The sequence below is a fragment of the Electrophorus electricus genome, chromosome 11 (genome assembly GCF_041902795.1).
Source record: "Electrophorus electricus isolate QZ-2024a chromosome 11, ASM4190279v1, whole genome shotgun sequence".
Taxonomy (NCBI): Eukaryota; Metazoa; Chordata; class Actinopteri; order Gymnotiformes; family Gymnotidae; genus Electrophorus; species Electrophorus electricus.
This window is the reverse complement of record NC_137507.1, coordinates 7,722,677-7,735,671: the sequence shown is the minus strand read 5'-3', so window position 1 is coordinate 7,735,671 and position 12,995 is coordinate 7,722,677. Positions and strand designations below refer to the sequence as shown.

The 12,995-nt window shown below is 45.0% G+C and overlaps 1 protein-coding gene across 1 annotated transcript; it reads left to right on the top strand.

Annotated features, from left to right (window-relative positions):
- The first annotated feature begins 4,713 nt into the window (after positions 1–4,713).
- dnai7 (dynein axonemal intermediate chain 7) lies at positions 4,714–12,371 on the top strand. The gene is made up of 14 exons (XM_027021593.3): positions 4,714–5,382; positions 5,525–5,592; positions 5,674–5,778; positions 6,073–6,210; positions 6,899–7,033; positions 7,375–7,478; positions 9,400–9,697; positions 9,790–9,871; positions 9,983–10,146; positions 10,266–10,449; positions 10,757–10,971; positions 11,305–11,463; positions 11,612–11,725; positions 12,035–12,371. Exons 1-14 carry the CDS (start codon positions 5,289–5,291, stop codon positions 12,308–12,310), a joined length of 2,136 nt encoding a protein of 711 aa, XP_026877394.2. The 5' UTR covers positions 4,714–5,288; the 3' UTR covers positions 12,311–12,371.
- The last annotated feature ends 624 nt before the right edge of the window (positions 12,372–12,995 follow it).

Here is a 12,995-nt window from a genome sequence, read left to right as displayed (position 1 = left end):
GACCGTTTACATGGGCTGATAGTTATTAACCGTTGACTCGACTAATTTACCAATTAAGCAATTTTAGCCTTATTTTTTTTAAGAGTTTAACTGAGAAACTTAAATTAATATCATAAATCTACCGAACAGAGCTAAATTGGTTCTGAAAGAATAGGCTATTTATTTGGGATCATCTGCCTGTGCATGACGCTTTGGCTGGTCGGGTGAATTTTACCGAAGTCGGTCTAGCTGACCTTGGAGAAATAAGTTCTCCGCGCGCTCTGGCGCACAGACAGTGCATTCATTATGAGCGTAAAGTTCCTACAGGGGTTCTCTCTACCAGCGCGCTGTCACACGCACGAAGGGCAAATCGGAACACTTGAAAGCAGAGTTCATGCCGACACCGCGAGGCACGCGCAGGGACGTGGTGATAGACAGCCAGCCCAACTCTGTCCTGGAACCTTTCGTAAAACCACCCTACAACCTTCCACTGTGTGTGGTCAGAGCTCTCTCTCTCTCTCTCTCTCTCTCTCTCTCTCTCTCTCTCTCTCTCTCTCTCTCTCTCTCTCTCTCTCTCTCTCTCTCTCTCTCTCTCTCTCTCTCTCTCTCTCTCTCTAAAAGGGTTGCATTTGCACAGACTAGCACTGATGTTCTTTCTTTCATCAAACCGCGATGATCGCTAGTTGTATTGGCAAGGCGTGCACCTTCTCGAATTACGCTTTACTTAACAGCAAGAAATATTTGGGAGCGACCAGCCTGGAAGATGTTCACTATCTGTGTTAAACTGAGCCCATGTCCAGTCACAAGAAAAGAGGACGAGAATGGATCCTTCCATCAAGCAGATACGCCGTGGTCAGGGACACGGGGAGGCGCACACCCGCGGCTGCCCGCGACGTGCACTTAGATGTCGTAAAGTGGGTCAACGCAGACAAGTCGCTGACAGCACGCTGCTCAGGTGCGCGCACGCGCAACACGCACGCGTGACATCCGAGGAATCACGCAACAGCGTTGTAGTCTGTGGACAGGCTGCTCGAGCACAGCCCCCATCTGTAAACGAACCTAAAGTAACCATGTACTTTCCAGTATTCAGATTGAATGAAACGGCTACGTATTAAGTATTACACTTTTCCCTGAAGCACGGAGGCGCTGGCCGGTGACTCGAGTGTCTGTGTTCGAACCGCGGGGGCGACCTTCCTTCCTTCCTCTGTCGTGCTCCACCGTGCTCCAATGCGCAGGTCCCAGTGGCGCTGGCAATCTGCCAGTCCACTGGCCTCCGTGAACCCAGTGACCAGGAACAGGCTTGTTTTCACTCCGGGACGCAGAGAGGGGGACAATCCCTAGAGCCGTGGGGGGACCGGTTAGGTCCAGTCACGTTAATGCACAGATGCTTGCCTCTTTTCGGGTTTGTGATGCCGCCACCGTGACAAGCCTCTGAAGTCTGAGCATATACACAGATCATACCCTACAAATCATACTTTAGGGCCAATATTCATAAACGGACCCAACACTCAGTTCTTCCGGTCTGTAGTGTCAGTGTATTTTTGTCACATTTACCTTGACTTTATCACCATGACATAAAACTCACTTCTTTTCACCTTCCATTAATAACCACAGAGCACAAAGCTTCCTGTTAAAAGTTGATGAATAAGATACTCCAAGCCTGTGTGTGTGTGTATGCGTGTGTGTATGTGTGCGTATGTGTGCGTGTGTGTGCGCGTGTGTGTGTATGCGTGCGTGTGGGTGTGTGTGTATGTGTGTATGTGTGCGTGTGTGTGTGTGTATGTGTGCGTGTGTGTGTGTATGTGTGCGTGTGTGTGTGTATGCGTGTGTGTGTCTATGCGTGTGTGTGTGTGTGTATGCGTGCGTGTGTGTATGCGTGCGTGTGTGTGTATGCGTGCGTGTGTGTGAGTGTGCGTGTGTGTATACGTGTGTGCGTGTGTGTATGCGTGCGTGTGTGTGTATACGTGCGTGTGTGTATGTGTGCGTGCATGTGTGTGTGTGTGTACGTGCGTGTGTGTGTATATGTGCGTGTGTGTGTGTGTGTATGCGTGTATGTATGCGTGCGTGCGTGTGTGTGTATATGTGCGTGTGTGTGTGTGAGTGTGAGTGTGTGTGCGTGTGTGTATGCGTGCATGTGTGTGTGTGTGAGTGTGTGTGTGTGTGGGGGGGGGTGATCACCTGTCTGTGACTTTGTGTGTTGCGTGTGTGTGTGTGTGTGTGTGTGTGTGAGAGAGTGTGTGTGTGGGTGATCCCCTGTCTGTGGCTTTGTGTGTTGCGTGTTATCACCTTTTCTAGGTGTGTTCATATGGAAGTGCATGGATCATACCATTGTGAGGGGGGCTGTTTGTTTATTTTCACTGATTGATGATCATGCTAGCTTTCCACATTAGAAAGAGTTCTGATTCACCCTAATGAAGCCTTACTGGAAACTCATTATCCATGGTGGAAGATTTACATAAGAAACACAAAGACAGAGTGTGAATCTCAATCTGATGAATCATATAGTCTTAGATGTTTGAAGGCCTTGTCAGAGAGCTTCTACCGCCAGCCTGGCACGCAACTAGTAATGTCTAGAGTTTGTTTATTTTAATATGTTTACTCTGAGTAAAAGCCTGAATGATAAAAACAGCTCTTAGATAAACAAAGGCTGAATGAAATGTGAAAATATCTTGACAAAAATGGTAGTGCTGCTGTCACATTGACAAATGAGAAATTTTTAGTAATTGCCTCAAATAATTAGCTTGGCAGTGTGGACTTAAAATCACAGGTGAAATCTGCCTTTGTGTTTGTGCAGAACATGAAGCTAAAGTTTGATTGTTGGAATGTGAATCACAAATCTGAGCCATGTGAGCAGATGAGAAAGCCAACCTGTGCACACGCACCTACACACACAACACACACACCTATACACGCACCAACACACATTCCAACACACGCACTTACACACGCACCTATACACACACCTACTTTGCAAACACTGAACCTACATGACTCTGTATGTCAACACGTTAATCACTGTAGCATAAGCATATGTGCTTGTCACCTGAAGATCTAAAGTTCTATCGTCTGCCTTAGACACAAGCTCTGCATTTCTGAGCTTAGCCTTGGTATAAGAGCGTTTGATATTAGCCCAGAGCTGGCAAGCTGAATCAGGTACTTGGTCACCTGTATCCCATATGGGTTCCCTAAACAAAAAGATCCTACTCATATTTGCCAGTACAGACCAATGCAGCCCACTTAGAGTTGAACAGTAACACGGGCCAGAGAGCGGCTAAAAACTTTTGCCACTAATTTAGGTTCACCCACCATAGGTGTCCAATTATTTTTGGTTGCTACATCAACAGGTACATGGGTTTGCTAATCCAGAAATGCCGAAGGATGCAAGCGAGGATCCGCTAGCCTCAGGCGGATGGCCCCAGTGCAGCATCGTTGCATATAGCACTCTTTTATAGCTTAGTCATTATGAAGCCCCTGAAGCTGAGCGGGCATGCTGGCACGGGGTGAGTGGGTGGGGTGCGTCTCTCTGCCCACTACCTGGCACCCGCTGGGTCCAGAGAGAGACACGCTGCCAGCCCTCAATTACGGGGGAGTCATCCAGAGCACGCTGAAGCAATTACAGCCCCGTATAACTCAATAAACGGCTGCTCGGCTGCTGCTGGAGGAACGTGATGTGATCCCAGCCGCTGCTACTCTCTGTTTCCTCGCCACCCTTCTCTCCAGGCGGGCGCACATGACCTGGGAAAGTGTTGGTGATGTGGCTTTGGGTCTTTCAAGAACTTTATTGAATTTCAAAATTAGATACAGTAAACAAACATGTATTATATTACATGAATCTATAGATCTGCTGGCATTACGCAGATAATACCTAGACAATAATCCCCCCCCCCCATGTTAACATCATAGAAGTGTTGAGCTTGTAACAATAAAAATGTATTAATGGGTACACTCGCCTTTCACAAAGACATGTTAAAACATGCCATTGAACACAAGTGTTTATTTTTGCATTTGGTTAATGCAGACATATTTGATGAGTCCCGCCATTAGACGTACATCCTGGAGTTCAAACAGCAGCATTCGTCTGTGTGGATGCTGAGCAGACACTATTGCGGTGTAAGTCTTCATCATAGAACCAGGTTGTTCATCATAGAACCAGGTTTTCAGGTGTTCATCATAGAACACCTGAAGCAGTTGACTTGCAAAAGCTCTTTTCAAAATCTTTAGGATTGTATTACATTTAAAGGATTGTATTATTGTTTTAAAGCCCAAAATGTGAGAAATTGTGTAACACCCAATACAATTCAATAATTTCTTCTATGTTGCAAATATATTAATGGCACTGCAGTTACAATGTACTCACTCAGCAAATTCCTGTTACAGCCTAAATATGCTTTAAAAATAATTAAAGTAGATTTTTTTCTTTTGAGGGTGAAATGTACGAATTATTTAATGTGCAAATGTTACAACTGATGGCGGAAAGAAGGCCCGTTAAAAATGATCACCACCACCCCCACTCACATGCTGCACGCTCTCTCACCATTCACGGTTAAACAGCGCCATCTTGTGTGTAAAAGAGGTACTGCGAAACGAGTTGTTACTACGCCACTGACCACAAGAGGGCAGAGTAAAGGCAGCTAAGCGAGCGCGTGGGCCGTTCCCATGGCAATTAGACGCCAAATAGTGTCGCCTGTGAAGTCGAGAGAATGGTAAGTAGATTTTAATAACCTAGTATTCTTAGAAATTATGTCATTTAAGGCTACTGGATATGGATGATCTTCTTAACAGTTTAGCCAACGAGTAAAATGAGAGATTATTGTGAAGAAAAAAAAAAAAAAAGAAATTCTCACCATACCTCAGCAAAAACAAAGTAACGCTGGACATGGCTCGCTAGCTAACCTAGCTAATGCTAGCTATCTTAGCTAACGTAGAGCTGGTTAGCGAAACTCATTAACCCGTTAGTTACCTGGGTTACCTCAGCACCAGCAAGCTAAGCGAGCTAGCTAGAATGCTGCCCAGCTAAGTGATTCTTGCTAATGTAGCTATATGCTTGTCAGCCGTTCAGCTATGTTTTACTTTTCCATTTTTTCTTAAGATGTGACGTGACTATCCTTCCCAAATTCATCTTCAGCTTTTCACCTTTCTCATAATTAGCCACTGAAGGACGAAAAGTACGAGGCATGTTGGGTTAGACGTCGGGATAGGTCAGGGGTTATTAAACAGTAAGCGCTCGCTCGGACCTGATCTGGCTGCTTTCCTGCTTTGATCAATCTTTGATTAATCTTCTGGCCCGTGACGCATGTTGATATACCTGGATGAAGTCTGCCAAGAGGAAAGGAGCAAAGCCCAGAAAGGTCGAGAAGGAGACGCTGCAAACGGATGAAGACGAGATCGGACTTAAAGAGGAAGGTCTGATTACGAGCTCATATGTAGTCGGTAGCTGAGTGCGGTTCGCATAACATGCACCTTTAGACCTGTCACCGTTAAACCAGGGTAAGTCTAAATCTCGCGTTTGACGTGTGTGTGATGATCTCCCCCCTACCCCCGCCAGAGGAAGCTCGATGCATTGCTGAGCGAGAGGAGAGAGAGAGAGTGGAAAGAGAAAGGCTCGAACAAAAGGCCAGTTCCATATTCCACTCATTTTTGTCGGCACGACTCCAAAGAGCTCCACATAAATGTGTGTGACTGTCTTACTGACAGGACAGGGAACGAAGGGAGGACGAGCTGAACGAACTGCGCCATCTGCTGGAGGTGAACCAGAGTGCAGTTAAGGCATGGGAGGCTGCCTGTAGGGAGAGCGCCAAGGTACTGGTTTCACTGAAGTCAAACTGCCATACTGGGGGAGGTAGCAGGTTATGCTAAAATGGGACTGTTGTGCTTCAAGTTATACGCAGGTCCCAGATGACTTGCTAAAATGATAAACCGTTCATTATCAGATTATAGATTATATATATTTTCAGTTCACTGTCAGTAATAGTAATGAAATATTATGTCTCTTTTACTGGGACCATTTGGGGTCAAGCTCAGGTCCATTATGCTATGAGATATTAGCATTTTTACAATTAGACTGTCTCTGAACACTGACCTGGGTCTCCATAGTGGGATCGGTACAGGCTGTGCGACGGCAGTCCAAACCCGGCGGTGCAGCCGGAAATCAACGCCTTCATTAGTCTGTGGAAGGAAGACCCGGTGGGGCAGATTCAGCCACTCTTGCAGCAGTGTGCCATGGCTCTGAGGGCAAGTGGTCCAGTGGTTTATCTCTAGGATTTCTGCACCCAAACATGCTGATCTACCCATCAGCCAATGACAGCCAGTGGGCGTAGTCCAGAACAGCCGTGCTTATTTACATATTGGTACTAAGCCCCTAGTTTTCATACACTGTTAGCATTATTCAGTATTTTGGGGTAAAGCAATCCTTCATGTGAGCTGGATGTATAGACAGCTGTTAGCTCTGACAGTGCCTTCATGGACTGTACATCTAATTTTCTGAGATCAATTCCTTGCAAAAGAATTCAAGTCCTTAAAAGAGGAATTTCAATTGACCTTTGATATTTTGTGTTATCACATTTATTTTAAAAGACTGACCTTAATTTAACAGTGTCATTGGTTTTCTGTAATAAAATATTCTCTAACAAAAATTACTGTCTGAGACATGCTGTATCATCTGTATAAGTATTGTATGACGGTGTAACTGTGCATTTTGAATTTAAGAGCATATTAGTTTGCAATAAAAATACTGGCTGGAACAATCTGTGTGCCATTTGCAATCCAGAAAAATCTGATGACTTTTAATGGAGTTGAATACTTCTGAAAGGCACTGTATTTATTATCTGCTAATGGGAAAAAGTCAGTGTATGGTTGTAAATGGGTCTTTTAGTTGTTTGAGTGATGGTCTCTAACACAGCTGTGGATGTTCCCTGCTTAGCTGACAGATGAACTGGATCTTCTTGTGAGGGAGGAGCCTGAACCCTCTGTTGCCCAGATGTATCAGGAAACACGTCTGACTTTACAGAATCTCATTCATGACAAACTGCTGCAGGCCACTGAGGAGATTCTGAAGGTACAAGCTCACAAACACTGGGGACCCATAAGAGCCCACCACGAGGTCTGAACATGAACGACAACAGTCATGCTGTGTCAGAGCTGAGGCATAAAATGTCAGCGCTTAAGTTCACAGTGTCACAGCTGAGATAAACTGTCAGAGCTGAAGTGAACAGTGTGACATTTGAGGTAAACAGTGTCAAAGCTGATGTTTAAACTGTCAGAGCTGAGGTATAAACTGTCAGAGCTGAGGTAAACAGTGTCAGAGCTGATGTATAAACTGTCAGAGCCGAGGTAAATCATGTCAGATCTAAAGTATAAAGTAATAACTGGGGGCTGTGGTTGGTCCTCTCATTTCAGTCAGCCAAGGAACAGTCGGACATAGAGACGGGTAACATGCAGGCAGTAGTGCGAGATGACAATGTCACTCTGTGCTTGTGGGCTAACCTCAACAAAAACCCCAGGTTGGTGGAGCTCCACATTTGCTTTATACCAGTCAAGAGTTTTTCTTTTACCTCTTCCCTGCTTTTATCCAGATATTTATTTTAAAATGTATATAATATGTATTCAAAATAATAATCTTTTTACAATTGAATTAGCATATAGTGTGTTATAATTATATATACACTGTATGGACAACAGTATTGGGACACAAACTCAATCGCTGAATTCAGGCGTTTCATTCAGTCAAATTGTGAAAGAACGGGTCGTTCTGAAGAGGTCACTGAATTTGAGTGTGGTACTGTAACAGGGTGCACCCACTGCAACAAGTCAGCTCATGAAATCTGTTCCTTCCTGGATTAACCATGAGATGTGGATGCGTTTAGGAACTGAAGCAACTCAGCGTTTGAGTGGTCTGTACAGAGCTCTGACCTCAACCCCATCAAACACCTCTGGGGTGAACTAGAACTGACAATACGAGCCAGGCCCTCCTGTCCAGCGTCAGGGTCTTCTTTCCCACAGACACAGTCCAAAGTTTTGTAGAAAGCCTTCCCAGAAGAGTAGAAGCTGTTCTATCAGCAAGGGGGAGGACCAACTCCATATTAACACCTGTGGATTTATAATGCAACACCACAAAGGCTTTTGTAAGTGTAATGTGTAGGTGTCCCAATACATTTGTTCCTATAGTTATAGCCAGAGTTGGGTAGTAAGGCGCTACATTTACTTAAGTAACTTTCTGAACAAATCGTATTTTAAGAGTTGTTTTAAAATACAGTACTATGTACTTTTACTTGAGTGTCGGAGAGTTAGTGAAATCTCTAAAGGTGCTCAGAGGGCCACCGCTTTGCTCCAGTAAATTACACTCACAGTATATCCTCTTTTAAAAGCTCACATATCTGTGTGCGACATCGGTGCTCTACCCTTATGTGGATTATCATGTAATGTGGATTAGGAATATGAAAGTAAAGTGTGGTCCGATATCTGTGATATTTTAAGAAAAAAGTGGCTAGCTAGCTAGCAATGTAGCTAATGCCATAAACTACAAGCAGCAGAAAAATACAATAAAATAAAACTGAAATCTTAAACAAGGAATGCATTGAAGCATATTTTCAAGATTATAAAGATTATACAGGTTGCTTATTGATTTTATATATTAATATTTATTTTGACCACATGCAGGCCCTAACTAGCCAGCCGCTCTGACTAATCGGTCACCTAATTGCCATGCAAATATAGCGAAATATAGTCTAGTAAGTGACGAAATATGTCTTCATAATTCCTCTATCAACCATAGTTGTTGTTGTTGTTTTTGTTCCATTATATTTACACCTACATGTATGACATTTAGCAGACGTGATCTACCAAGGTGCTTTTAGCTGTGTACTTAGACAGAAAAAAAACTTTAAAACAAATTTACACGTCGTGTAGGCTACAGCAGGCCTGTGGAGAACTGCCAACAGAAGTGGGGAAGAGGGATCTTCAAGATTGAATATATTTTAAGTGTAACAGTCTTATTTATGAATAAGTAATATATACTTGTAAAATTCCTGAGAGAATTTGAATTTTTAAAAATTAAAACATTACAATTTAAATAATTAAAACATTGTAATTTTAAAAAGAATAAGGACCACATATTTGTCCATATTTGAGATATATCGATACAATTTATTGCCTTTTTTGCTTGAGTAGTCTTTTTAACAGATACTTTCTTACATAAGTAATAATTTAAATAACTACTTTTAGTTCTACATGAGTAATTATTATTTTAAAGTAACAGTACATTTATCTGAGTAGTTTTTGGCTACTCTACCCACATCTGGTAATAGCTACCATTGCCACATCAGTTCTGTTTGCTTTATTTAACCCACAGATAACTTGGATTCTTTTCACATTTCCTAGGATAAAGTATGTTTATATTGTCCCATGTCTGCTGTTCTACTGCAGGTTTAAGGGCCATCAGTTTAAGGAGGTGGGGATGGGCTTTGAGTTGCCCAAACAGCTCGTCACAAGTGACATTGGCGTGCGGATGCTGCACACGCGCTACGACCACCTGTCTGACCTGAGCCGTCATGCACGAGTCCACGGGAGGAGACCTGCAGCGATAGAGGTGGGCACAGTGACACTCCTGGCTCAGACCCCCGAGGTGGCAGAAGATGGAGGGATGAGGGTAGAGGGGAAAGAGAGGGGAAACCCACAGCATGCCGAGGACGAACCTCAGTCGCTCAGAACCCAAGGGAAGAAGGTGAGTCTTCAGCTTTGATATGCTGAATACATACCACGTCCACTGGGGAGCTGTTGTAGTAGTCATATGGTTTTGGTGTGTGTGTGTTTTAGAGTGCCAGTGTGCAAGGGCAGGGCAGAGAGGCTCAGACAGAGACCGTAACAGACAGGCCGACCTTTCCCGGAGAAGGAGCAGGTTGGTCTGTCCCTCTCTCTAATTCCATCAGTTATGTGATTTGATGAAGTGCTCCTTCTTGGACACAGAGTGCACCATTGGCTAAAATCTGAAACCCCTAACACTCACCAGATGAGCCCGACTCAACACCCGCTGCAGTAGAGTCAGTGAGTGACACCACCAATGTCCATGTAGTGGATCTGCACCAGTACACGCCCCTGGGCGGAGTCTTCTACTTTGATGTGTTCTACCTTCCTCCCCAGTCTGTCACAGTCAACGGCTGGGAGATGAGAAAGGTGAAGACGTCACACCATCAGAAAAAGTCCTCAGTGTATAACTGAGGAGATATGGATGGTGAACCCGTGTGTGTGTGTGTGTGTGTGTGTGTGTGTGTGTGCGCATGCCATCTTCCCAGTTACTAGACACAGGCCTTTTGGTTTTCCCTTACCCCTCCGAGCAGTCTCAGGTGCACAGCTCTGTTGCAGGGAGAGTGGAGGAAAGTGGCACACACTCCTCCCCACCTGTAGGGGTCACTGTTCGCCTGCCTGAGTCTGTGGTCTTCCTGGAGGAGCCACAGGTGGCGCGCTGGGACCCTGCTGGTAACTGACTAATATCACACCCATATGACAGACATGGGAGCAGGAGAAGGAAGGAGACACAGCTACAGCCATGTATAAGGATCAGTGCTCCTGTTTTTAAACTGCTGAAGTTTGATTAGTTAGATCATTTTAAAGTCTGATTATATTTTGTCAGCTGCTTTTGAGGAACTGTCACAGACCACACTGACCTGTACAGTCCCGTTCCCTGACCTGTACTGTCTTGTTCCCAGACTTGTATTGTCTCCTGACTTGTACGGTCCTGTTCCCTGCTTGGTGCTCACTTCCACCCGATCTACTCTGACTGCAGACCAGCAGTGGCGGTCAGACGGCGTTAGCGAGACCTGCTACCAGGCCGAGGAGCGCAGCCTCTCCTTTAAGATGGCCTCCTTCTCCGCCTTCACGCTGCTCCAGGATTCACATGCCAACATGCCCTTCCAGTCCTGGGAGCTGCGGCCTCTGGGCCAGGACTCGGCCCAGCTCACCATCACGGCGGCTCTCGTCGAAGTCAGCATCACTGTCAAGGCAAGCCTGGCTGGGCGAGGGGCCCCAGGGCATTTCGCAGACCACGTCCTGCAGAGCTGTCTGCACATTTACACCACAGAACTAGCACACTGCTTCTCTGAAGCACAACAGCCATGCTAACAGTTCGTTAGAGCTAGCGGGAGTTAGAGAATGTGACACATGACACAAGTCGCCTTTTAGTTATATTTTAAGGTGACTTTTAATTCGGACACATCACGCGACAGTGTGATGTCCATTGTCTTCCGGTGTCTTTATGTGTGGTATATTCACATCGAGCCTGTGACTGCACTGACGTGGTGATGGGATGAGACCGTGGCTGCATTTCTGTTCCAGGGAAACCGGTGCATGCTCCAGATGGAGCGTGCCCGTGAACTCACCCCCATCCTGGGGAGATGGATGAATCTGCCTGCTCTACAGGCGGCCATGAGACGATCCGGAATCAACATGTTTGTTAATGAGTACTCAGAAAAGTACGTGGACGTCCACGCCAAGGTAACGGTGGCAGTGTTTTTCATTGGGCTGCCTCAGAAAAGTGGTCAAACAGTAGTGGCGTGTTGAGCAACGACGTGTTGGCGATATATACAGTAAAGGGCAGTTAGCTGCTGGTTGGTTGAGAGGGTCTTTGTCTGCCTTAACGCAGGACCCACTGATAGAGCACACGGCATACGAGCAGATGGCGCTGGTGTCGTCAGCCTTCGCTTTCTCGTGGAGCCGGTGGAACGCACAGTGTCAACAGCAGCACCTTGTCCTTCAGGTGCCTTGACTCCTCCCCCCTACACACACACACACACACTATATATACACATATATAGTGAGCTAGTTTATAGCTGTATGAGTGTGTATATATATATATATATATATATATATATATATATATATATATATATATATATATACACACTCATACAGCTATAAACTAGCTCAGGCTGCTTGGAAGAAAACATTCATCATTCTACAGACAGAAGAGAAAATAAATCCCATTAGACACTAAACTGGGCAAACAGTTGTTAAATAAACTGGATTAAGTGTGGATTGCTGAAGAAGCCCCTCCCACTTCTGACAGGTGTGTGAGCAGCTGGAAGCAGGGCCTGTCCCAGCAAAGGCATGGTCTCTGTATCTCTTGGGTGCCCAAAGAAGTCATCGTCTGAAGATGACAGAATGGAGTGCTGCCTTCTCCCCAGAGCTGGCTGAGGGGAGCGAGTTCCACTCCACCTTTTTACACATGCTCAGAGATGGTGTGAGTGCTGAGGGGTGGGCCAGAGTTAACCACGCCCACCCGCTCTACATCAACACAGTGCAGGCGCTGCTCTGTTCCACCCGGGTCCTCACTTTCTCATGAACACACACTCAGATGAATACTAGACCTTAAATAATGCCAATGCTGTAATAATTAACTGCCAAATTCCAGTTCATCATACACTGATTAAAAGTGAAGAGTTTAATGAAATGCATTTGAGATGTTCTCAGCCAGAATGTGCAGGTTACTGGTTCCAGACTCACATTCAGACAGACAAGAGTCAACGCAGAACAACCAGAAGCTGACGTTTTTGCTCAAGGAACAACTCTTTATTGCAACTAAGTAAGAAGTCTCACAGCAAAATCAGCATTAGTTTTAATTCCATTCTCTGAATATGACCAAGAGACACACCAGGAGAGGAACAAGTTTCTGTAACCAGAGCTAAACTGAAGAGGTTACAGTAGTATTAGTAAAACATCATCCATGTAGACACTCGTCTGCCTTGTGTAGTCACCATTCCACTGGAGTTGGCGACTACACAAGGCAGACATGGTGACATGCCTCAATAAAAAGCCTTTCAAGGTTTTGAATTTGTCCTTTGTAACAACTCAATTCATATTAAGCAAATCCATTACACATTGTACACTTAAGCCAACTTGCTAGACCATCTTTAATGCAACGTTCTTATCACAACAGTAAAGTGCCTCACTAAGGGCCTCATGTCACTGTAAAGAAATTCAAGTGCAGCTTTTTTGCACTTAACAGCACATTGCAAGGCAAAGCAGTA